The sequence below is a fragment of the Mauremys reevesii genome, linkage group 5, assembly GCF_016161935.1.
Source record: "Mauremys reevesii isolate NIE-2019 linkage group 5, ASM1616193v1, whole genome shotgun sequence".
Taxonomy (NCBI): domain Eukaryota; kingdom Metazoa; phylum Chordata; order Testudines; family Geoemydidae; genus Mauremys; species Mauremys reevesii.
In genome coordinates this window covers 62527752-62554904 of record NC_052627.1, presented here as the reverse complement: position 1 = coordinate 62554904, position 27153 = coordinate 62527752, and the positions used below count along the sequence as shown (strand labels likewise).

The following is a 27153-nucleotide window of genomic DNA, read 5'->3' as shown; positions in this document are numbered from 1 at the left end:
TATTTTCCTTTGGATTTCCGTACCCGGGCTACCCCTTCTGCTGTAGTCCTCACAAACACAGATGGCTCTGCGCTTTTCATGTAGGTCCACATTTTATCAAATACTGCAATTTTAGATCTCTGCAGAGAAAAGAAGAAGCCAGATTAACTACTCTTCACAGAGGACACTAAACATGCATGTGAGAAAATGCAGGCTATATCATTCTTGGTATAAATCACAACTCAGTGCTGAAGAATTACAAAACCAGCATTCTTTTCCAATTGATTATTTATTATTATGGCTATCATTGGATATATAGCTTATACTGCTACCAAATGATTTCATAGATTTCAGATAAAAATAAAAGATATAGTAGAACTGCAGTAAACTTTTCAACAGAGATTCCAACTCTAAAAAGAAAATCTTCATTACACTAATGAGTTCTCCACTGTTGGTTATAGTAAACAGGTAGAACAAGTTGAAAATATGTCCTCAAGCCACTAGAAAATATTAAATTGCTCAAAGGGAGATGCTAACATTGCTATGAAATCCAAAGATAACATTGACAATTAGATCACTGTATCAAATTCCTCTTTAGTGGCAATACGCAGCATGGCACATAATTTAAATGAGTCATATAAGTTGTATTCTCTTCTCTCTTTTAGGAAAAAGTGAGGGAACTGGAGCCAGTTGTTTTCCTTTGTAGCCTGCAGGATCTGTTTCTTTTGCTTTAGAAAGCAAAATTCCCGCTGGTTTAGTCGATAATTACTTTCTTGCCTGGAAAATATGTTTAGCTAAATCAAGTTTGGTATTATGTTATTAGGAATGGTGCAGTCAAAGTGGAAGAAACTTGAAAGGAAGCATGGATGAATCCCAAAGAGCACTTGTAATAATGAAATATGATCTGGTGCTGATTCTCCTGACCTTGTATAGTAATTTACATACAAAGTGAGTATAAATCACTTCTACTGGTGCAAGGGAGTGAAGAATTTGGATTGGGTAGCATTTTACACCCCACTTTGCACAGGTGGAAATGATTGCACAAGGAGCAAGGCAGTCCCAAAATTTTTGAGCACAGAACAAAAATAGCACAATGAAGGGCTTTTCTTTTCCTTTTTAATATATTACTCCACTGATGATATTTAGACTTTATTCAGTCTCACTTATTTAAGGAAATGGCCCACACCAAGACATGCAAAAATCTTCAAAACAAAAGTGAAACATGAAACCAGTTTTCCCAAATTGTAAGAGTTTTCAAAATATTGTCTACATGCTTCAAAAAGCTAATCCAGGTCTTATTCTTGGCTGATTAATGGCCACAACCAGCAACTTTCATTCATGTGAGCAGTCAGTGGGGCTTCTTTCCTGGGTAAAGATGGCAGAAAGAGGTCTAACAGTACAGGGACATTACATTTAAAACAGAAGTAAATACAGAATTGCATTAAACAGCCAATCTGCTATCACCAAATTTAGAATTATGCTGCATGTAACTCCGTTATTACTAGATTTGTAATTTGCTATCAAAACAAAAAGCAATTACTTTTATATTGCCTAGCTACCTATAAGGCCATGAATTATTACTGTAAGTACAAATATGCTAAAACTGTATTATGCATTATAACCACTTCCCCACTGGTGGTTATGCATTATAACCACTTCCCCACTGGTAACACATTGGGTGAAATCGTGGCCCCACTGAAGTCAATGGAGTTCACTCCTTATGTGCATGTAGCTCTCCTTTAACTGAACTGATATAAAAATTGATTATTAGGGGATGCAGAGACTCCAAAAGTATTTTTGCAGCTTTTCTGTCCAAATAATTTGTACAGCGGAGACCAGGTCAAATGAATACATATCATAAATATCAACCATATAGGAGTTCTTTCCCAGGGCCGCCCAGAGGATTCCGGGGGCCTGGGGTCTTCAGCGGCGGGGGTCCCCTGCTTCAGCCATAATTCAGAGGCTGGGGGTCCTTCCGCTCCGGGACCCGCCGCTGAAGTGCCCCGAAGACCCGCGGCGGGGCCCCCCACCGCCGAATTACCGCCGAAGCGGGACCTACTGCCGAAGTACAGCCAGGTCTTTGGCGGTAATTTGGCGGTGGGGGGTCCCCACCATGGGTCTTTGGGGCACTTTGACGGTGGGTCCCAGAATGGGAGGGCCCCCCGCCACCGAATTACTGCTGAAGGCCCGGCTGCACTTCGGCGGCAGGTCCCGCTTCGGCAGTAACTCCTTCCGCCCCGGAGCGAGTGAAGGACCCCACTCCAGGGGCCCCGAAAAACTCTCGTGGGGGCCCCTGCGGGGTCCGGGGCCTGGGGCAAATTGCCCCCCCCCAGGCGGCCCTGTTCTTTCCTTGCTATGGATCTTAGAATTGTATTTCTGCTTTAAATAAAGCATCATTACTCATTGCTATTAAAAAATAAAGCAAACAAGTTAAAAAGTATCGATAATATTTTGTAATAGTTTCCAAGATTTCATTCTCCCTTTGTATCGAAGTGAAAATGGATTTACAGTCAGACTCACAAAGTTCCTATTCACTATCAACTATTAGTAAAGGTCCAGTCCTGCACCAGTGCTTCTTCCTCTTATTATCACTTCTATTTCTGTAGTATCGAGAAGCCTCAACCTATGGTAAATGAGTCCCTGCCTTAGAGAGCTTACAATTTAAGGCCCGAAGTCAGCAAAGAACTTAAACATGTTCTTAACTTTGAATTGGGTTTGCTGGATTGTATAGAAAGGCCTAGATTCTGAGCAATAAATCAAATGCTCTAAGCACAGCTCAGGTGTGTGTGTTTGTGTTGGGGAAGGGGGAAATGCAAAGGAAGCTTTTTTTCCTTTGCATTTGCCACAGTCCTGAGGTTATCCCTGGCATAAACTAGAGCAGTCTTAGGGCTGCTTTATTTACTGTTGCTGACAAAGGCTCCCAGAGGGTTGTTTTGGCATCAGGGCATTGCTGGAGAATGGGATTTCCCACTGCATGCCATACCCCTGGCTATGGCCCTTAGGCCAGTGATTGTGGGGGTGCACTGTAGGAGCCATTATGGTGGCTCTGCACCACCCTGGAATGCCTTTATAATGGGAAATCTCCAGGGATGATTAAGCAGGCTTTAGGACTGTTTTGTGCCATCAGAGCGATACAAAGCAGAGGCCAACAGTCCGGCCCTAAATCCTACATGATGAGTCCCTACAAGGTCTAACTCTGCATTTTGAAGAAGGAAGCTATGAGATCTTTTTATTGCACTAATATATAAATATACAATCATTTGGATTAAAACAAATGTTCCTTATTCAAGGCACTTCATGATGTAGAACAATAAAAAAGAATTGTAGAATAATCAAAAACATCATTAGTGTTATTTAGCATTGTGTCGCGTCTTAACTATACAACACTTTACTGATAGAATGAAGGGAAGGTCCCAACTTCAAACAGCTTACAAATAGGGTCGGATCCTGTACACATTACCAGGTATTCTCCCACTAAAGGCACGCATCATGCTTTACGTTATACTCAACCTGACACAATGCAATAAGACATGCCATCAGGCAAGGGACGTGAGGGGAGGTGTACACAAAAAGTAGGAGAGTAAGATGGCTTGTTTTTGAAAGGTATGCTTCATACTGGTTCTTCTGGGGATTTTATCAAGTGATTTAGGTTGATGTGGTTGAGCCGAAGAGGCTTTTACCTTTGCTAAACTTTCATAGCTTTTTTGGACTATTCTATCTCAAAAAATTGTTTCAGCTAAAATTTTGAATGATTTGTTTGCCTTTTAGCAGACTTGCTGCCTTGGACCATTTTGGTTAATCCTGAAGTTCTGGAACTCATTTTTTTCACACCTGTGAGAACGCTGAGGTCTGTACAAACTTTTCTTCTCAAGGTGACTGGCAGAGCTAATAAAGTCTTCTGGGCTTCTTGCAGAATGTATAAATCCCACATGGTATCTGGTGGAGATTCATGTGAAATTGTGGGAGTTTAGGTTGGGATTTTAAAGGAGCCTATGTGCTAGTCTACATCGTGAGTTAGTGTTCGGCACTACAGACCACAGCTTCCAGCACACCGACTCACTGTGAAGGCACTGCTACAGTACAGTAAGTCAAACTCCAGTGTCCACCTGGCAAGTTAGTGCACGGCAAGATGATGCACTCTAGAATCACACCCTTGTTGTACACTAACTTGCCATGTAGATAAATTCAAAGGGAATAAGGCACCCAATCCCATAGCATCTCTTGAAAATTGCAGCCTATAAACTCGGCAGGAGCATAGACACCCACTGGATCCATATAGTTTAAAGGGATTATAAATTCTAGAGAACCAGAGAGACCTGCAGGGACAAATAACATTTCTGATTACCCAGATCTGAGGTACTCCAATCTCTTTCCATTGTGATCCTGAAAACCATGCACTCTTTCACCCCCTAACTGCATATCCAGAAACTTTTGTGCTCATATGCAAGAATTCTTTGCAGAGTTTGCAGTTCTCTCATTTTCCTCTTCTAGTCTCTTGCTTATTTCTTTTTTATTTTTAAAGTGGATTTTTCTGGTACTGTATGAAGCACTTAATTAAGTTTTAGCAGAATTTCAGCAATCAAACCTTCTGTTTTTACCCCTCTCCTTGTCTTGCAAGTCCCTGTTTCCTGCTGTCACCTTACTGAAATCTCAGCACGACAATTGGACAAGAGGGTGAGGAAACATGAGAGGAGTAACATCACAGATTGAGAGGAGAGGCTGAAAGGTTGGTGAGAATTGGGGATGCAGAGAAACAGTCAAAAGGAGCTAACTTTCTGATGGTCAAGTTTGAGGAAGGTACCTCCCAGCTCTCAGAGTGCTTGTGACAGAAATGAGCAACTATACACTGGAGAAGCTCACCCAGAAACCATAATGTATGTGTGAGTGTGCGTGTAAGGTGTTATAGCTATATGTATTAGAGTAACAGAATTTGGCAAGACTACACAGCAACCCTTTTGCCATTTGCAGCACTAAGAAACCATGCAGTGTAGATTAAAAGCTCTGCAGGCTTCCTGGACCTGAAAGACAGCCTCATCTAAGTCCTGGCAGCTGTCTCTTGGTCTGCAAGGTTTATAAGCTTGAAATGAGCAGAGTAGTGAGCCACCAGATAAGAAGCTTAGAGCATTTTTCATAATGTTATTTTAAATTTATATTTAAAATTATATATAAAATGTCTTCCTCAGGAGTATTCCCTCATTCACTGTACTTCTTGAATGAAATCTTGGCCTCACTGGAGTCAGTGGAAGTCAATGAGGCCAGGATTTCACTCAATGTACATAAATGGCTTCCATGATGTGTGTTTGTATGGCATAAACAGAATAGTATACAGAAGATGCTAGACATGTGTACGTAGGTTTGTAGAAAATGTATATGATGTAGTTTTTAAAAATTGTATGTACTCATAAAACTAAAGGCTATAGAGTAATGCATATGTACAATAGGGCCAAATTCAAGTAACTTTTCCCCTGGCATTTCCTGACTTTGGCAGGCATGGTTATTCAGCCTTAATCTTCTCTTAATGTAATTTGAAATGGAATATATACATATGTATCTTACTTATGTGTATAAAATCACATATACATGCTAACATTAAATACATTTTAAAAAGGAAGAAAAGCTTATTTAAATTTGACTGCTGCTGTAGCTGACTACATGTTTTATTCATATGCATATGTGAAGCAAATCAGTGAATTAAACTTTACTTGGAAGAACATAACAGCATTTAGTGGAGATGGACCAAAACATTTTTGAAAGCGGAATACATCTGAATTTTGGGTGATCAGAGGACAAGCTGGGTATTTACCCACCCATTAGGGACAGATCCAATAGTATATACTGTTTCCTTAATGCCACTGAAGAGGAGGAGGGAAGAAGCACCATAAAAGGATCTCACTTACAAAGTGGTCTGAGGAATGAACCCATTGAAGAACTGCTACATTAAAAGACAACAAAGAATAAAACTGCATTGGAACAAATCACCAAGAATATTTCTAGTTACTATAGTTCACTGCTCTAGTATAGAATTATATCTTGGTGAATATCTGAAATATTTTAATCTAACTGTAAAAAGTACTTCTGATGTTGTGATCAATCCCATTGCTACAGCATAGACAAAGCTATAGCATATACACTTATTCTCTTGTATATGATTTTTCCTTCTTGTATTAAAAAATTGTGAACTGAAAATCCCCCAGAAGCTAAAAATGCCTTTGGAATATCATGTCTTCACTGGGCAGCATAACTATCAAAATTATTCTTTTTGCTAAGTACACCTCCCATTTACATGTAAAATATTGCCTTAATTAAACAGGGCTCTTTCCCAATGATATTCATTAAGAAATTCAATTATGCAGCACTTTATCAAATTAATTAACTATCTATTCATTTTGTGGGGCATCAGATAACTTTTTCATTTTGTTCTTAAAATGGGATGATGTCATTAGTATGTCATTTACAGAAATAGCTCCATAGTCTATCAAAACTATGCTAAATGTGATCTGATATTACATGAAGCAGAACTTCAGTTGTGGAATATGGTTTGTAGAATTATATTTTTGACCTTCCATGTTACGAAAAGGATAGAAATTTCTACTGCTACCTACAGATGGTAAAGTAGAACAATAAATGAATCTTGCTCATTTGTGATCAAATATTGATATAACTTGAAAAATACCATCAAGTTATTATTCTATTTTTATTTTAATTTTTCCAAGATGAAATGTTTGGAAATATATTATTATATATTGAAAAGAAATATAGATTCAAACATAGGGAATACACAAATATGGTACAGTGCACTTCTTTTATCCATCTCAGATGATTTCTTATAAGCAGTTGACTCTTACAAGCAGAAGAAATGGATTAAATTGACCTTTACATTTTAAACAACCAATTTTTTAATTCAATCGAGAAACATCTCATTTACCATAACTAAATTCTGTAGACTTTAAACATATTCAACATGGAACAAAACCATACCAACATTCTAACTGAGCAACATGATATTGTTGTTATTATTTTTATCATCCAATCATTTAGCTGGTGCTTTTATTCAAGGCAATTATTAATACTGTACAGCATGTTATAACTTTAAACAAAGTGTAAGTTAGCAGAACTATATACCTCTTTAGGTTAAGATCCAAAGATACAAATTTTAAAAATCTCTCAAATGAACTGGAACAAACATAACATATGAAAGTGCATTACACTGACTTTTATAGCATAAATATAAATGTAAAACAACAAAATGACTGTCTAACAGTATTGACTCACATTAATATTTATTTCGGAGTATCATTGTCTGTCACGGGAGTGGAATGTCTGGCATGGTGAATGCACGATGCAGTGGCGCAGTCACTGATTCCAACTTGTCCAGTGTTTCCTGGATCAGTCATTGCATCAGGTGATGTAGGAGGTTAAAATTATTGAAGCCCCTGTACACTAGGTCTTTTGTCAAAGTTTTCATTACATCCTTCATTTGGATCAAGGATGGGATGATTACCTCGCCATCATCAGAGTCCACCACTGCATTATTTTCAGGTTTCACTTCCAATTGGCATCTGATCTCAGTTACAATGTCTTCATCAGAGACAAGTTGCATAACAAAAGGGTTGTTATAGATGTCTAGCCACTCTTCAAATTTGTGTGCATTGAGTTTTCTTGGTGGCTCAACAACAATTACTTTCTCGATAGGTGCTGTGACCAGACCTCCTTTTTCCCCCCAGCAATTTCAGATTGTTGAAGCATTGAAGTCAGACCAGGCATTTGCAAGAATTAGAATGGCATCTAAAAGACTGATCTTACTGGCAATTTCCACATCGGTAGCTTTGTTGTTCTCATCATCAATGTGGTACAATACCGTGTGAGCTATTTGCTTGTGAAAGTATGCCTTGGCAGTTCTGATAATTCCCTGATCACATGGCTGAAGGATAGAAGTTGTGGTCTTTGGTAGGAATTCAAGTAGGATATTCTTCATTGCTACATCTTTCGTCACATGGGCTGTGCAGTTGTACACAAGTAGCAAAATCTTGCTCCTTTTCTGGCCCAACTTTCAATCCCAGTACTTCAGCCACTCACCAAATAGATACCCCATCATCCAGGCAGATGCACTGACAGAATAGCAAATGGGAAGATGTCTCACATTTTTATAACACCATAGGTTTTGGCTTTTCCTGATGATGAAAAGATCATTTTATTTACCAGTCATGGAACAGATGAACAGAGCAGTAATTCTTTCCTTAGACTTTTTCCTTCTTTTTTTTTATTATCAGATTTAAAGGTTAGTGTCATCAGGCAGGGCTCAGAAGTAAATTCCACTTTCACCTGCATTCCAGATGTCTTCTTCAGTGAAGTTATATCTCATTTTGATCCACTCATTTTCTAACCATCCTTCACGTGACTTAATGTCTGTGTCTTCTGCTTCTCCATGCATTTTCTTTAAAACAATCCCCTTTCGGGTACTGGCCAGTGCTGGCCTCGAAGTCAGTAATGCCCAGGGCCACCAGTTCTTCTGCTTTCTGCATCACCAACAGTCCAATTGGGGGGGGGGGAGGGCATTTCTGATCCACTTTATAAGTGCTGCCTAAACCATAGGAGCCTTGCCTGATGATATTCTTTTTCTGTCTCCTCTGTTTTGCGTGTTGCTCTCCTGTCCTTGAGAATCTGAGATAATATAGCTTGTGGAATGCTCAATTTCTGAACTGCATCTCTTAGTCTGGTCTTTGGAAGCCTATCATAGGACTCCAGAAAGGGGTCTCTCTTTTTCCTTCCATGTTGACTCATATATAAATGGCACGATTTGTTTTCTCTACGCAGGGATAATATTTTATACGTGCTACATTACGTGATCAAATTCAAATCAGCTTTACTGGCTTATTACATGACATTGCACTTGATTGATTATCATATTACGTGTAGTCAGTTTGCCCCAAAATTATTCTTATAAGCAGATTGTTTGATTCTTACATGCACAATACTTGAGCATGGTTAGTATAGGAATGATTTTGTCCCAGAGGTTTTGATCAGGATATGCAGTTGATTCTCATATCAGTAATTCTTATAAACAGAAGGCACTGTATTATATTTTTCACCCCAATGTATCTGGAATTAATGGATATTCCTGAAAATAGGTTAAATATTCCAAGGAGACATTGAAAAGTAGAGCAGAACTTTGTGGATTTTGAAGTTATGCTGTCCTAGCTTTCCTTTTAATAAAAATCTGAAAGAGTCCTCTACAAATCAAAAAAGAGAGTCACCAGAACTGTTCAGCCATTTCCTGATTTTATACATATAAAATCCCCCAAATAATGCACAGGGCTGAGCATTACTCACTATTACCACCTGCCTGAATTACTGTCATTCTACAAAGTGACTATCTCTAGCAAGATAGAGGGGGGGAAATATGAAGGAAGAACACTCATCCCAATACCCCATTTGAGCTGCTGAGAATTTTCCCTACAAGAGCATACTCTGAAAAAAGTGACAAATGGGACAAAGGATTGGAAATATGTAAGACATGGATTGATGAAGTACCACCCATATGCTTCACCTGACTTAAAGTGGTAAACATTCAAGGAGGTATATTCAAACATAGCTGATAATGCTAAAGGTTCAAAACCTTTTAACCAGTGTTAAAGGTTTTAGTCAGTGTCCATTTCTATGAGAGTTTTGGTTTTATTGAAGTTCTGAGCCTCCTATTGTTCAGTTTCAGCAGAATATAAATTCCCCCAGATCATATTAATAGATTTTAGACCAGAAGGGATCATTCTGATCATCTAGTCTGACCTCCTGCACAACATAGGTACATAACACACAGCTTATCTCTACTCAGATACTCCAGTTCAAACCCACTGTTTTCAAAGATCTGCCATAAAGAAAATCAGCTTTCTTTTAATTTGTTAAAAACATTGACAGGACAAGATATGCTAACATAAAAATAGGCCAAATTATTCCTGCTGTAACTTTATTAAAATAACTCTCTTGATACAGGGACCTGTATATTACAGACATGTTGCATGTCTATGAATGAGACTTTGTTACACAGTTTTAATAGATATGCATGATTATTTTCACCTGTGAAAGTCTTCAAACTATGATGTTATGTGATTGTCATAAATTGTAGAGTATTTGCTCTTGTGCACTCCCTGTATCCAGCACAGTTAATTATTAAATGTTAACCACAGCACAATGCACTTTGGCTAGGATAACAGTAACGTCACACACAACAAATTTATGCTAGCATTTGCCTCCTGAATCAGACACAAACTGTGCTTAATAACAGCTGGAATACTGTAGAAAACAATGTCTGGAAGTTTGTTTTCTAAAACTTTATGAAATATTAATTAGCTAAGCATTTTGGGGATGTGCACCTGTATCATTTTGACCTTTGGGCACACAACTCTGTGCGCTATAAGTATTTGAATAACATGAAGCAGAAAAAAATCATACATGGGAAACCATATCTGAAGCCACTGATAACTTTTAGAGACAAGACACTTTACTCGAGGGAAAAAAGTACAGAATCCAATACTAAGTATTTATTTCTGATATAAAATGTGTACTTCTACATTGGGATAAATTGTCTCTCTCTGCATATTATGTAGCTGTAGCAATCTTTCAACACAAAGGAGCACAGGTCAGAATGGGACAGGTTGATTTCTCCAGTCCAAAGAAAACTCATTTTTTTCTTTACTAGCTATTAATAATGTACAAATACCAAAGCACCTCAGTCATCACACTGCTACACATCTTCCTCTTTCCTTTTTATTTCAGCAAAAACACCTTTTTATTTCCTCCATCAAACATTAACAAAACCAAACCAAATCTGCTTAAATAAATAAAAGAACATTTGAAGAGGCAGCTGAGACTGGCACTCTCCTCATCTAACATATTCTTTACTGCTGTTCCTCTTCTTGAGCTGGGTGATGAAACCCCCTTTCTAGCAAAGGGATGGCTAGCTCAAAGATCTGGTGATCTATGGTTCCCTTCTAAGGGTGAATTGGACACTTTTTCTTATTTCACTTGACTTTTCTGTAAACCACAGAAAATAAAAAATAGAAATATTATTGATCATTAACACATCTTCTGTACTCATTGGAGTCTAGACTGTACTACTACAATCTCCACATGTAGTTGTGCTGCCCCAAACCAGCCTTGGAGATTCCCAAATCTGTCTCCCAGTTTCCCCCCTGTGCCCCAGACCTATAACTGGCCCAGTGTATGTCACCCATTATCCCAGCACAGATATGCAGAATAAGGTTCCATCCAGTCCCCACCTCATCCCATGCCATCCCGCTCTTCAAAGCCTACTTCACTTCTCATGTTGTAAACCATGGTACAAGTTGTCCATGCAAGAGAATAAGGGAGTGCCTCATGCCCTCTTATTCTCTTGCTTTGTCACCTAGGACAAGAGACAACCTAGCCCTGGCAATGCATGTCCTATTTAAAATACCCTCCGCTGGTATTTCAACAGCCCTTAGAAAACATTTCTTATCTTCTCAGATTTTGGGATCTGTAAGATGTTCAGATCCTATTGTGATAAGGACAGTGCAAAGGATTAAATGAAACACAGAGAATGCCTGAAGAGTCAAAACACTTTGTTGTTGTGGATAATCAAACACATTCCCTGAGCTGCATTTCCTTACAAATTTAACAAAGTTTTTTATGCAGCATTTCTGTTTGCTATTCCATTCTGGGTACCAGCATGGAAATAATCTGTCCCTTGAATGATTGCAACTGCCAGAAGTGATGGACTGACACACACATTGGTCCTCATTTTGCCATATTGCTGAGTGAAACAGCAGCTGGTATAAAAAAACCTCAAACAAAACCTTATGTAAATGTTGGATTGTAAATTATTATTATTACTGCTGTGGGTATTCAATTTATTTTATTTTCAAAGTAACTTTTGCTTTGCACTCTACAATAAATGCAATCTCAAATAAGGAAAATGAAAACACCCACCAATTTAGTTTGCATCTCAATTGTGCACATACCTGGTTAACAGAGTGGGCAAATATTACCAAACGTATCTGTGATGAATTGGCTTTGGATATATTTGTGTCCCTTTTGTATTGGCTTTCAATGAGGGTTTGAGCAGGTAGAAATCATGAAAATGACAAAAGCTTCATGGAATGTTCAAAGTGAATGTTAACCTTAGTCATGCTTTATGTCTCTTTATGCCTCTGCTGCTGTGCTGAGGTAGACCTGGTTTATCATGATTTTATTTGTATTGCTGGACTTCAGACATGAGTTTGTTCTCCAGAGATAGGTCATCATGTCTCCTAACTAATGTGACATCAGATCCACTGACCAGCTTGGAGAAGCCAGGGAAGGGCCTCAGGCTGTTACACAGAACCCTTACATTGGATACTCAGTGGGGCACAATGAAGACTGCTATCTCTCTAGATTTCGTGGAACTTTGGAGATAAACGTGTTGTATGGCTGCAGACTGTTCATGGAGTCACTCCAACACATGGAAAGTGGAATTCCACTGCATCACCATGCCCAGAAACATCGGAGAGCATTCTCCACTTGACAGAGAGGAGATGATATGCAGTGCAAAACCACACTCCTGTCCACATTCTTATTCTAATGTAGATGAACTTCATAACTAGCATACAAATGAGTATGTTTATGGGAAACCATTGTCACACACTGCTTTCTTTGTGTTTTGCCCATTGCCACAAACCCAGAGAAACCCAGAAAAGCTTATCTGCCACTTTTCTATTATAACTGTGGTTTCACCTACATATTCCTTGCAGTGTGTTGTTTCTCAGATCCACAGATTCACATCATGTCATACAGGCTGACCTGCTAAGGCTGACCTGCGTACACTAATGGTTTCACTATTGTTCCACATGTCTGTAGTCCAGCTGACCCTGTACACTCACTGCTCTGGCAAGGGCATATTTTACTGTAGAGGCAGTGTTGCCTAGATAGACATATCACTGGATTGGGACTCAGAAGAACAGGTTATATTCTCTGCTGTGTTACTAGCCTGCTGGAACACCTTGGGCAGTCACTTCCTCTCTCTGTGTCTCAGTTTTTTTAAAGTACTCCCCCACACCTGATTTTCTGCCATTGGTATGTCTATATATTGCATTCTGTGCTGCTGCTGCTGCTGCTTGTCTTAATGCAGAAGCAGACAGCACTGTTGGAATCCCCTTCACCTAGTGACCTTCCTGGATTCAGTAACAGCCTCTATCTGAAGCTGGTAGGACTATCTATGAGAAGCCACAGGTCATGAACCTAGATTTTCAGGCAGCCTTTGCATTCCAACTGCCATCCAGCAGCCTGTTAGTAACTGGTCGACTGAGTGGCTAATGAAACCCCAGCCCTACCAGAGGCATTGACCATGGGAGTGCCCGGCCCCACTGAATGGCTGGCTGCACTTTTTAAGCTAGAAGGAGGCACAACAAATTGTCTGTGCAACTGGATGAATTCCTTGCTGGCTACTACATCAGACCCTGCCTTCTTTTCTGACTCCAAAGCCCTACTTTCCTGCTCCATGCTTTAACTTTATACATCTTAAACTCTGTTTTTCATTTGCAAACTAATCTGCACCCACACATCTAAGTTTTGGATATGAAAATACCTGGTGGTCCAAAATCACGCTCACAAAAAATTGCAAGTGCAATTTTTAGCACATGTATATAATCCTTGAGTCAGAAAAAGCATGTGCTTTAATCTATCACTATTATGCAAAGCACCTGAATATATACATAGGTACCAATGCTTGTGTGCTTTGCTGAATCAGGGCTTGAGACACAAATTTTGGAACAATGGTTCTCCAAGTCTGCTTTCTGATCTAACCATTCCTGGAAGTATTAGGGCTGCTGAATATGCTGCTTTTCAAAGGTCTATACTGCTACAGAAATTGACTGCTGGCTTGGCTAAACTAGAAAGTTGCTGTATTTAACTAAAGGTATTATTTTAATCTGGTTTAGTTAAACCAGTACAAAAGGCTGTGTGGACACTCATACACAACATCCAACAGACGAGATCAAACAGCTCATGGCACTGGATCTTCACCTCTTTTCAAACATGAAAGACCCAGAACATTGCCATCAAAGACTTGATAGAATTTAACCAAAATAAAACAAACCCCTCAAGTTATGATATTTGCTTGATATCCAACTTTTCTAAAACATTCTGCCTGTCTGGTTTTTGTCAGTCAGATAGGATGTGCCCAGACCTCTCAAAGAGTCTATTGTAGGTGCTGTTTATTTTCCAACTAATATCCACATACCATGGGACAATGCATGGAAGCTGTGAGACCACTCTCTGCCTCATCTCTAGGATGAGCACAGAGAACGCAAGCCTTGCACTCTCACTTCTGCCAAGGTACAGCACAAGGGAAGACCCTGTCCTTGTACAACCACAACCAATTTGTGCTCCCAGTGGAGCAGCTGGACATTGTCTGGCCCTTATTTTTTTTAAACTTCTCTATCATTTAATCCTACCATTTCTGTTGGACAAAACCCATGCAAGTATATTATAGGCTACAATCTTGCACACTGGATAGACTAATTTGAACTAATAGGTCTTTTATCATTGCTAATTTCGAAGATTGATCCTATTAAACGAATCTATATGCTACATGCTGCCCTTGAGCCATGTGCACAACTCCCATTGACATCTCTGAAATTAATTTGGAACTTTATTCTAATACATATTTCCAAATGAGAATTGGGTGAAATGATGAAAATCTCAAATCATTATCCCCGTTAACAGTTCCTTTTTGACCCCATATTCATCTAAAAATGAACTTGTTTACAATCTAAACTGCACTCCTTTGTATGAGGAGCTCAGGAACAGAGGAATGTGAAGGTAATATACAACTACCTTTGTTCTCTCCACCCACAGCTGTACCCAAGGACTGAGACCAAAACTTTATGGTTTAGTTAAAATTCAAAACCAAAAATTAAACTTTCCCAGATTGTGAGGGAGGGGGAACTCCATAAAAACACCACTGTTTGCTGCCTTAGTGTTGTTATCAAAAAAAAAATATCTGAAAACTCAGTCCAGTCACTATGCATTCCTTATATCCAGATATCATGCACACTTCAAAGATAAAGCACTAGTAACTAGTTTTTATGTATGAGAACTAGTATGAGTACTCATTTTAATATATGATATTCAGGAGCTAATATTCAAACAAATATCAAGAGATCTTCAAAACAATTCATTCTTAAGACAACCCAAGTGCTTAGGCCACTTCAGAAACTGACTACAATTTAGGGATACTCTTGTGTAGGACTAGATTCTGACACTCTTTCTCACACTGAATACTTCCTTACTTTGGGAATAGTGTCAATGAAGCAGAGGACTTCTTGTGGTCTAAGGAACTGCTAAGCATGAATAGACCTCTGAACTTTGGAAATTTAAGTTCAAATTCTACCTTGAATAACAAGTCAAATCAAGTTTAGTGTTCCTATCCAAGGCCTCTGTAGTATAAAACCACCACATAACTGATAGCATCTTCACAGCAGAGGTCCAGGATTGTGTTTGGTGCTCAGAATTCAGGTGCTGTACACTGGCAAATATGGGGAAGTTTGCATGGCCTATGTCTCTAGTTAATATTATTGTCTATTACATGATCCTCATCTCCATAGTGAAATAAAAAAGTGTTCTCTTTTAATTAATGAAATGATTAAAACAGGAGATAGCAGATTCCAATCTATTGCACTTGCTGCCAACAGGTTGCTCACCTTAGTTCTAGCTGTCCACACAAGGAACTTATGAGCCGCCCCCCTTCAGTTCACAGATAAAATCTGACATCTCCACTCTGACTCAGGGTCAGATTTCACAAAGGTTTTAAATGCCTAACTCCCATTAATTTCAATAGAAGTTAGGGGCCTAAATGCATTAACAAATCTGGTTCTCAGACTGAATTCCATTTCTCTTATTTTGAAGTGACAGTTACCTCACAAAACACAGTGGGTGAAATCCTAGTTCCACTGAAGTCAGTGACAGAAGTCCCACTGGCTTCACTGGGACCAGGATTTCTGGTGAGAAAGCACTAGAAAATAAATTTGGATTTTTATTCTTGAAAAACAATTGGACAAGTTTATATTATTTTTTATACACAACAAAAAAACCCTTCCAACTAAGAAGTTACATTCCAAATTTGAGCCAGAAATCAGTAAGATAAAACTCCAGGGGCTTATAACTGAAAGCCTAATTTTTACTAACTATAGTATGCTACAGTACTGCTATAATGAGAGAGGATCATGAGACACAAAATGAGTCAGACTATCATTTTCAACATGGTCTGACCATTTCCTACCTCAAGATGAATCCTGCAGTATCCTCTAGAGGGTACTGTAGGACCTGAAACTGGATGGCAACTAGGGGCTATGTGCTCTCTCCTGCCCACCTGCACACTTGTACTGCTGGTGCCGGCGGTACCGAGAGTGCCTCTGACTGCGGTGAATGCCTCTGGAATGAACTGCAATAACACTTGTGCTGTGATGGCCTTCTGATGCCAATGGCTCATTCGAGACTTGACTCACTGGAGCCTACATACAGGCCAGAGTTGATGGTGCCACCTGTGAAGCTGAGGCAGAGGAGTGGCCTGACCTATGGCACTGCTCTGCTCTCCATGCCCAGCCTTCTGAGTTGGGAATGTTCCCTGTTTCTTATGCTTTTTTCTCAACACTGGGATGGTGAGTGGTGCCAAGACTGGAGTGTTCTGCACTAACATCAAGCTACTTGGTGTCAAGTCTGACCAGCTCAACTTGGAGGAAGATCTGACTGCTGCTTCCATTAATAGGAATTTTAGACTCCTTGCCCTTCTTCATAGGAGGTTTGAAATCACAGCAGATCTGACAGCAATCTCTGATGTGAGCCTCACCCACACACTTTAAAAGCTAGATTATGGATCACCCAAAGGCATAGCCTTGTTGCATAAGGCACAGGGCTTGAAGTCCAGTGACTGGCAATGCCTCAGCCTCAGGACCAGATGAAATCTGCTAACAAACGAAGAGGTATCAACTAGACTAACTAACTATCAACTATTTACTCTATAATTATACAATATTCAGAAAAAATGAAGGAAACAAAATCCACTGAGAACAGCTTGCTCTAGCACAGAGAGCAGTTGCAGTGATCATCACAGACGGTAAGAAGGAACTGAGGAGCATGGGTCAGCTGGGCCTTTCATGCCAGTGCGCAGCACCAGAGGGTGCCAGAGTCGACCCGACGGATACCACTCAGGGTAAAAATTACAGCAACACACACACCTACAACAGAGTGGACATGTGCAAGCACTCAAAAAAAGAACTGTCTTTTCCATTTTTCAGCTAGCTCTAACTGCAGCAATAATTCACAAGAGTGAAAATACTGCACTGCTTTGTGATTTACTCCCTTCTCTAGGTTACTTGGGGTACATATGTCAGAATTTGTATTGTCTGCCTACTTAGCTTCTGGGGTAAGGATTGCGTCTCCTGTGTGTTCTACGCAGCACTGGGCACTATCATTTTCCCTCCTCTCTAAGGCAAATAATAAACTGGCGCATTTTATTGCAGATGAAGATGAAGTAGCACCATACTGAAAACTCTTCCTGGTGGATTGCTGAAAAGCAAAATCTGCAATGCATAATAATAAAAAATACCTTTCACCTTTCATCCTGGGTCCCAAAGTGCTTTACAAAGGTGTATAATAATTATTATCGCCATTTTACTGACAGGGAAACCAAGGTAAAAAAATGTCTGATTTACTTGCAAAAGGTTACACGCTAATCAGTGGTAGAATAAGGAACAGAATGTATGCCTTCTGACTCCCATAACTAACCAACAGACCTGCTGCCCCCTGTCAGTATAATCAAACCTGCTGCTTGTAAGGATGACAGACATGGCAATTTCCTCCAATATCTTTGAGAGATCTTATTGAATTACATTTAAGTATCTTTGTAGTCCTATTAAACACAAAGAATATGTATTATCGTGGGCCTTGATGATCAAAGAACTATATTGAACAATGCGGGAAACAAGAATGAGCTTTTTGAAACAATACATGTAAAGTGGATTTCCTGGGAAATATCTAGGGGGGAGTGAATGCGAATTCCTGCCCCTTGCCTCTGGTTATGTAAAAACCCAACCATCTGAACCTAAACTGTGAGGAGAGGGCAAATGTCTGCTGATTACCTGCTCCTAAATCAAAGGCCCAAACTCTATAAAGGAGGATTCACAGCTCGTTCTAAGCTAACAGCTGTTATGAACTTGTGACCACAGAAAAACCCCTTGGTATGGTTTGAAGGACTGAATCCTACCAAAGCCCTTGCTGAAGACGGGCATATAAGCTTACTGGCATGTGTGTACGTTCTTTTATTGTTTTTAATATGTTTTCTCTGTAAACTTTTCACCTTAAAAATAGTATGTGCTTCCTTAGAAAGGGCTATGTGGTACCTTATAACTATGGGCAATTATACTGTTTATAGCCTTTGGAGAGAAAGAAATATGAACTGTGACATTAAGATAAAAACATTTACTGGTACAGAAACAAATAAAAACTAAAAAATTTGAAAATTGCCAAGGAAACTCTTCAAATCTGTCCCTACCAGTATGTTGTAAAATGTGTTATCACGGACAGGGGTGGCACTGGGGAGAGGGGAGTTTGTGGAGGCTATAGCCACCCCAAAATTTGCCTTAACTGTCCTGCCCCTGTGTAGCCACCCCGTAGCAGCTGCCACTCTCCAACCACTGTGCTCTGAATGCAGAGCGGAGGGCATGGCGGCTGCTGGTCGGGTGTCCAGCTCTAGTAGCAGCAGAAAAGTAAGCCCGGGTGGGGGGGCGGGAGTGCCTGAGAGAAGTCCCCAGCCTGTGTCCCCTCCCAACAGGGCATGCTACCCAGCACAGGTGGAGGATCTGGGGATTCCCACAGCGGCTTGCACTGACCTATTCTGGTTCCGGGGCCCCGCTCTGCAGTCACTGCTCCCCAATGGCTCTGCCAGCCCTGGAGCTGGGTCCTCCCCACCTGTGTGGCTTTTACTGGTTGCAAGCAGCCAGCGCTGCACACTGCATGGTTCCGGCTTCCAGCCTGACCAGAGGGCAGGTCTTTGGGGTGGGGGAAGAGGAACAAGAGGCAAGGCCATTGAGAGGGGCATGGCCTAGTGGCAAGGCAGGGCCAAGGCCCACCTTAGTGCCCTAACCAGGAAGAAATGCTGCCCCTAATCACAGGCTATTAGCAAGCTGGTAGTACGTATGGCTGACTATGGACCTACAAATGATACATGCAGGTGCAGTCACATATCCAGAGAAAACTCATACTATCCTGAATAAGCTCATGCAGTTTTACTATTGTGCCATGTCACTCATGAAAGCCTTGAGGAAAAATCCCTCCCCATGATTTTTCTACTGCCAGGATCAGAGAGAAACAATCTTCATATACAAATGGCTTTGTATGGCTTTCTCATGAGTTTCTCAAGTGTCTGTTTTGGGAGCCAGAATTTGCCCCTTCTCCTCCAGTAGGATATTAATACTAAATTCAATTACATTCTTATTTGAGAGCCTTAATTTAAAGAATTAAGATAACAAGACAACGGCTTCTTCAAAGAGTAGTTCTTCAAATCCACTGCCACCTCACAAGCACAGCCATGTCAAAGAGAGCACAGACACAACACAGCACACACATTCCTCATCTGAGCAAAACTCGTATCCTGTTTGTTTGATTTTCTGGGGTGCCCACCCTACAAGCTGGGATTTTAAGGCTGCTGGGAGACTGACTTTTGGAGGGCTGACACAGTAATAAAAATTGTATTGTACGTTCTGAAACAAAAATATAGTATGGTATTAAAGGTTCAGCCTGGATGGGGCCTCTCAGGTACTACTGTAATACAAATAATAACTTAAATATATTTTGCTGCTGTGCTACTCAAATGAATGGAATAAGCTGTTCTGTACTCTCAGGCCTTGCTTTTTTTCCATGCTGTGGAATACTATATAGGTAAATCTTCTTTTAGCCACGTTTCACTTTAAATTTATTTTAAACAAGATTGTTAAGTTTTTTTAGATAAAGAAATGGCGGAAGCCCCATATAAACAAGGAATGCCCTACTTTTGTCATATAGTAGAGATGTGCATAACATTTTCATACAAACCTTTTAAAAGAACCTAAGGGGGAAAAAATTAGATAAATGAATGACTAACTAAGATCAAAACAGAAAGCTAGGAAAAAATAAATTCTTACCCTAAAAAACTCTTTTGTGGAGCCAGAATCTAGTGTCCCATAAGCAATTTCTGTTTGCTTAGAAAGATCCTCTGCACTTTCAATAGGAGACACCATCCTCTCAACCGTCAGGAAGGCAGCTAAGTTAGCCGTGTAGGATGAGATTATGATCAGGGTAAAGAACCACCACACACCTCCAACAATGCGCCCAGACAGGGATCTAATAACAAGTATGAAATGGATTTGTAAAATGAAATGAATGTCCTAAAAGGAACACAAGTTATCAGTTTTATGCAAATGATGCATTATAATACAGAGAAGTACTTCAGGTTATCCTGTACTGCTGCTCTGCATGCTAATCAAGCAGGAAATTAATTCACTGTAAAGTTGTGCTGGGTGAGACTGTAAGCGTCACTAGATCTGGTGGACTTCGCTGAAATCAGGACTCCAGACTTGAGATTACTTTATGGAGAATTAGTGCCCCAATCTTCAGAGATGTGAATATCCTGAAATGAAACTGCTCAGATCACAGTGAGCCATAGAACAAATACACTTTTCATGCTGTCTCATTTCAGATCCTGTGTGTGACACATGAAAACACAGACAAGGGAATCAAACAACACCAACGAAACAGCGTTTCAGATAAACTAGAAATGTACTTTAAAAATTGAATGGCTGAAAATTGCTTATTTTCATGAGACATTCAGACAAAGACTGATATCCACAAAACAATGATTTATATTACTGTGGATATACAGTAATTAGAAGGAATTAATCTATGCTGAGAAACGGGCAGCGCTACTTGAAATAGGCTTTGGCCAAGTGAATTCTCATAAACTAAATAATAAACATAACTCTTTTTGAAAATACAAGCATTTAGCAAACTGGGGAATAGACATGAAACAATCAAACTGACACTACAGTAAAATGGGTGAGAAAAAGTACAGGTTTTAAATAGTAATCTGACGCTTTAACTGCAACAGGTGGGCTCTTATGGGTCTTTGTTTTGCATCTCCTGCTCAAGAAAAGAAAAGAGGTCTCAAGAAAAATAGATCAAACAATTTAGAGTTCACTACTAGAGAAATTCAGTGATTTTCGAAACTGAGAAAATATAATAAAATTGCTGATGCTGACATCATAGTCAAACGTCAGTCTACACTTTAAACTTTCCAATTTATTACTGTACTGTTTCCTAGAAATACATTATACTGGGATATAAATAACCTTTGGAGATGTGCTTAATAGAAATCTGAGTATATTTGAGCATAGGAAGCCCATAAATCCAGTGAAACCACAGCTCAGATATTTTGCTAATGTATCTGCACTACATAATGTATAAAAAAATTACGTCAATCACCCAACCTAACAGTGTAAATACAAATTTAAACTAAGTCATGAGAACTGTTTCAAGTCAGAAAAAAATTCTGAGATTTTTAGAAACTAAAATTATTTCTATAAAGCTGATTTATTAAACTAGGTACAAAAATAAAGAGAAACAATTCTAGCCAAATCATGTTTGTGATTATTATTGTAAAAAAAAAACCAATGGCAATAAAGACATATTCTGAATGTCTATCTTCATGCAGGACTCTCTTACTGGAAGCCCTACATAAAAATCAATGGCAGGATATGGCCCAGAATATGCTACTGAAAAGGACCATAGATGAGAAATTCTGAAATCCCATCCTATTGTTCCTAGACTTTACTATGCTCTGCAAACCCTCTTTTTTCTCAGTTTTGAAAAAAACATTTTTGGGGGCACGGCCATCATCCCAGTGCTCTTTGTTTGCATGGTAATAATTAAACAGTTGATTACATGATAAGTACTATGTTTTTGCAAGGTAAAGTATGTGTCTTTAAAAACACTAGTGATAATTATAGGCTAGTTATGTTAAATTCACACTACATGTAATTGGCAATAATTTACTGAAATACGAGTGTAATCTTTCAGTCCTCAGGCAGGCAAAACTCCCATAATCATTGTAAGAAGAATCAAGCCCAAAATCATTACAACTGTTTCTTTAGCTGCCTGGTATTTTCCATCTAAAAGCTATTCAGTTATCATTTATGTTCAGAGTTTTCCCATAATATCCATCCCTAGTAAAATAAACAATTTCCTTTTTAACATACATTTTGAACCAAAATTTCAAAGTGGTGCACCAGCAATAACTCACATTTATACAAGCAAATGAGCATTAACAGCTACATATAAGGTAATTCTGCACCCAATTCTCAATTGTGTACACAGTTACCCAATATGCACACAATGCTTTGCATGTACAAAGGTAGGAATTTGCGGTTAGAAAGGGTGCGTGTGCATTTTGAAAATCTGGTCACTTCGGTCTTTCCTGTGCTAAGAAAGTTTTGCTAAAATTACCCACCATTGCTACCACTCTTTCAGCTCTACCTGTAGTACCCATGGGAGGAGCATTAGTGTAATCAAGGCTCCAGGGAGATGCCAGTGTTTTAGGCCCTATGTGATCTGATCTACTCAGAGCAGGTCACAGTATTTACAACTCCAGGACCCATTGGCAATTTGTCTGCATTAGTGCTCCCACTGGTGGAAATGAAATGGTGATAACAATGGTGTGAACTGTGAGCAAAAATAATCCTAGTGCAGACAGAGCCTAAGTCATCCTCCCTACAGTTTGGGGGAAGAAGAACAGCACAGAGATTTTTTTTTGTCATTACTTTAATTAATTTGTTGGCGGTTCTGTAACCACAGCAATGGGCTTGGTATAAGAACACAGATTGACAGAAGAGCTTTCAGCCGTATTATTTCTATAGTAATACATAAGTAGATAGACAAAGAGATAATTGTAAAATTGAACGTTTTCATTATGAATTATGACTAGAAAGAAAATTGGGGAATCTCAAATGCTGTACTGACACTGCATCTTCCAAGTACATCTCCAAAATAATCTGAGTTTTATATACCTTTTGTGATGATAATATGCTAATCTTCCTTTTGACGAAATTATTTAAATTTTAACAAACCAACGCATAGCAATTCTCATGTTTTATTACCCAGCAGTGAAAAAAAATTAAATCAACCTTTCACGTTAAGCTACCAAGGGCTCGATTCATTAAAAACAATTTTGCAGCTATTGATTTACTTTACATGCAGATAAAAATTCATAGTGTGGTGCCTGATAAGAGAAAAATATTGAAATTTATACAGTTGCCTTGTTATTAGAGATGATGAGCATCATTGCCATATATCATTTTGCTGAGCAGGGTCTGTGATTATATCCCTGGGAAGAGCAGCCATATCCGGCCACCAAAAGCATATTGTCCTCCAGAATCAGAAGTAGCTACCTTATTTCCATAGAATAGAAATGTGAAAGGCTGCCTTTTTCCTTTAGCAAGCAAGCCCAGGCCACGGGAAATGCTCCTTTCTAGAATGGAGGACTGATTGCATGGTCACAAATAGTATTTCTGCAGGTATTTATTCAACAAAATATTTAATAGCCTACATGTAATATAAAGAATAGGCTTTCCGTGGTAAAAAGTAAATGTGCTACAGCACATGGGAACTGCCATATCAGCGAGAGGTTTTCCTGCTACCTTCCATTTTGTTTTTGCTCAAAAGTAATTATTCATACATTACTGTGCAATTAGACACAGTAAACTCAGAGGACACAGACACTTCCCCTCTCCTACATTAGAATGTTGAGAAGAAGGTGAAATCACTGAGCATGGTTAGAAGGCTCCTCTGATTTAATTCCCATAAACCCAACTGCCATATTTCAATTGTTAATGTAGGGTCCCCATTCAGCAAGGTAATTACGCATGTGCCAAACTACTTTGCTGAATCAAGGCCCCAACCGCTTGTGCACAAAGGAAATAGAATATTTAATGAACTGCAAAAGAAAAAAAGTGGGGCAAGTAAAGTCCTTACTTTGCTCCCAAATAAACCATGTGAAAAATCCCTCAAGAAAGGCATATGTATTTTTAATGAATCGGATCCTCATTTTCATTCTAGCAATTTACTTCACATAAAACTGAGCCATACAAAACCATAGCAGTTGTTTGTAACTACTTCACATGGTTTAAGAGGAAATGGATTACTTTTATTTCATTTCTCTGTGGAAAAAGATAGGTTAATATGTATGTGAGATGGTATGTAAAGTGGTCTTTGGAGGGAAAGTGCTGCTTCTGTAGCTAATTAGTGGTGAGTTACCCTTTTTTCCCATTACAGTTGGTGTGAACCAGATGCACAGTTGACTGTAAAATGGGAATATGCAGCAAAAACACGGTACCCCTCCAAGAAGGCATGGAATGACAGGAACCTTATGCATTTTACAGCCTCTGCATGGTGTATATAAGTTCACTGGGGAAATGTATGATCGACGTTAGGAGGATATCGATCAAATATTTCACTTGCCTGCACTGATGGCAATTGTTTTCATTTCAAGGACTTTTGAACTCTTTGGGAAAGAAGTCAGTAACCAGTTTCCTTTTGAAAGTGAATATATATGCACCATGAAACTCCATCTGAGACCAAAAATGCACAAAGCTGAAATGGGCAAGTAACCAACCTTGGCGAAATATCGCATCCTTGCTGCATAAAGGCACCCAGGGAAAACCAGAGACTATTAAATATCCCAAATTCATTAGTTGATTCGTTACTTTGCGTTTCTCTTCCATCTTCAAACTCCTCAGTGTGCCACTCGTATGGGCTAAATCTGCTGACCAGGAATAAAACTACACTGACCCCAATGTAGGCAAAAACAATGCACATCCAGATCTCATATGCTAAGGGATCAAGAAACGAGAACACTCCTGGCTTAGACTTCTGTGGCTTCTTGATCATTATAGATATCCCGAGGCTCATAAAGGGCTTTGAGAAGTCAATCACCTCTTCTCTCACCAATGTTATAGTTAATGGAGCGATTGCAATGTCGGCTTTCTGTAAAGGAAACAAAGCATGGTAATAATAACTGATGTGATCGTTAACAAAGAATGGCTTCATTCCTATTGCATATCACAAATGAAGAATAGGACAGCAGGGACATGGATAATAGTCATTTCACTGATAGTGCCCTATTGAGGGTAAACTAATTAGTAATTTATAGCCAAAAATCTTCTTACTGACATATATACAACCATCTGATTGGACTATTTCAAGCCTTCTCCTTACGTATGTATGTTATATTGCATTTACAGTTTTTAGACATACTCTTTCAAAGTTTATGGCACTTAAATATGTTAGCAAAGCATATTGTCTTGTATCTGTAGGGAAAAAAGATAAAATACAGACTATCTCCTCATTTAACTTTCATATTTAAATCAAACTTCATGTTTTAATCTTTAAATTTTTCATATCAAAACAAGCTACTATCTCCCTAGCAAATATAAGTCAGACTAGTTTCCTGCATGACAGGGAGAACACCTCCACACACATCAGTACCATCAGTCATAGTAGGTATTATTAAGATTTTCTTACCCCATAAACAAGTTCTCCAACCATCCCATTCCAGATTTTTGTGTCTGCATCCCGGGCTCCATACTTGCCATCCCCAACAATTGTGAGCTTGTACTTGAATCCACAATGTTTAGCAATCTCTGCAGCTAAGTCCACACAGTAGCCCTCATATCGCTCATTTCCTTCAAGCAGTTCATGATTTTTCTTCATCATGACATATGGGGACTCCTGCACAGAAAGACTGAATTTTAGCTAGCCAATGAAGAGATAACTGTGATAACTGTGCACTTATTATACAAATATATTTGATTTTAGACAGGGGGAAAAAAAAGAAAATCCAACCCATCTTATTCACAAATGATCTGGGTCATTAGATTTGTCATTTTGATTATTTGTTCAACGTGTCTTCTATAACATTTAAAATTATATGCTTCACAGTCAGATTCAAATGCCAACACTTACAGGTATACCCAGTCCCAGATATGTTTAAATAATGACTGTGAGTGTAATAGGAATTATGTATACACTGTGGAGAGAAGAGGCTCCAATATATTGTTTATTTTACTTGTTTGTTTGGGGGTTTGAGTGTGGATGGTGGGTTTTTGTTTGTTAAAACTATAAAATTCGAGTGGGTTCTTCCCTATTCTGCAGCCACCTCTCTCACCCAGCCCCTCAATATTGCAATATCTCTAGGTAATATATATATATTCAGTTACTGCACAGAAATACTTAGAGGGTCCAGACAATAAACTATAGCTGTGCAGCAAAATTCTCACCACCAGCAAAACTAGTGACAAATAATAGGTTCACAATAAAAGGGGATTTTTCCCCCTTCTTGCCCCCAGTTTATTTTCCCCCAAAAATATTGCAGCCAGAACAGCTAGTTGCTCATCCAAGACGTATCTGTGATTAAGCAGCTGTGTAAATTAGATGACATTGCTACTATACAAACAGTGTATGATGTTCTCTTAAGATGACATAGAAAATTAAGTTTCTTGTTCATTCCTCCATTTTGGCACAGAAGTTCAAAATGGCTAGAAATAAAACTCTGAAACTCCTAAATGCTCTTATTTTCTGATTTGGTGAACTCCATTTGCTTACAAGTATGGAGAGTGGATTTTAAAAATAAATAATACAATTTTGCCATTCAGACAAAGAGTTCTTCGAAAACAGGCTATTGGTTCCTTGTAGCTGGCATGGATTGTTTTTGAATAATTTATCAATCAAATAACTGTTTTTTACAAAGTCCATGTACTGATCATCCTTTCTTTAACAGCAATTGGATGATATCACTCCTCTCATTCATATTCCATAAAAAATAGCATTTCAGAGTCTTCTGTCTTACAGGTATGAATTGGCATAACAGTTAACTAATATAATGTAGCACAACAATTCATTATAATACTAAAACATAGATTGCCTTCTCACGAGAAATGTGTTAAATTAATTACCAAAATAGTGGTGACAACAATAGTCTTATTTTCTAGTCCTGTGGATTCATTCCCAAGAGGACCGTCAATGGGATTCACAACCATTTTGTCCACTTCACTCCAATATCCGATCTGAAAAAGTTTGTAGGAT

The 27153-nt window shown here is 39.0% G+C and overlaps 1 protein-coding gene across 1 annotated transcript in view; it reads right to left on the bottom strand.

Annotated features, from left to right (window-relative positions):
* GRIA2 (glutamate ionotropic receptor AMPA type subunit 2) overlaps nt 1-27153 on the bottom strand; it is a 128450-nt gene that overhangs the window by 4242 nt on the left and 97055 nt on the right. Inside the window, 5 exon segments of the mRNA XM_039540276.1 lie at nt 1-119; nt 20166-20364; nt 24686-25056; nt 25594-25800; nt 27024-27134. The exon segment at nt 1-119 is cut by the window's left edge and continues 129 nt beyond it. Coding sequence (XP_039396210.1) covers nt 1-119; nt 20166-20364; nt 24686-25056; nt 25594-25800; nt 27024-27134 — 1007 coding nt within the window.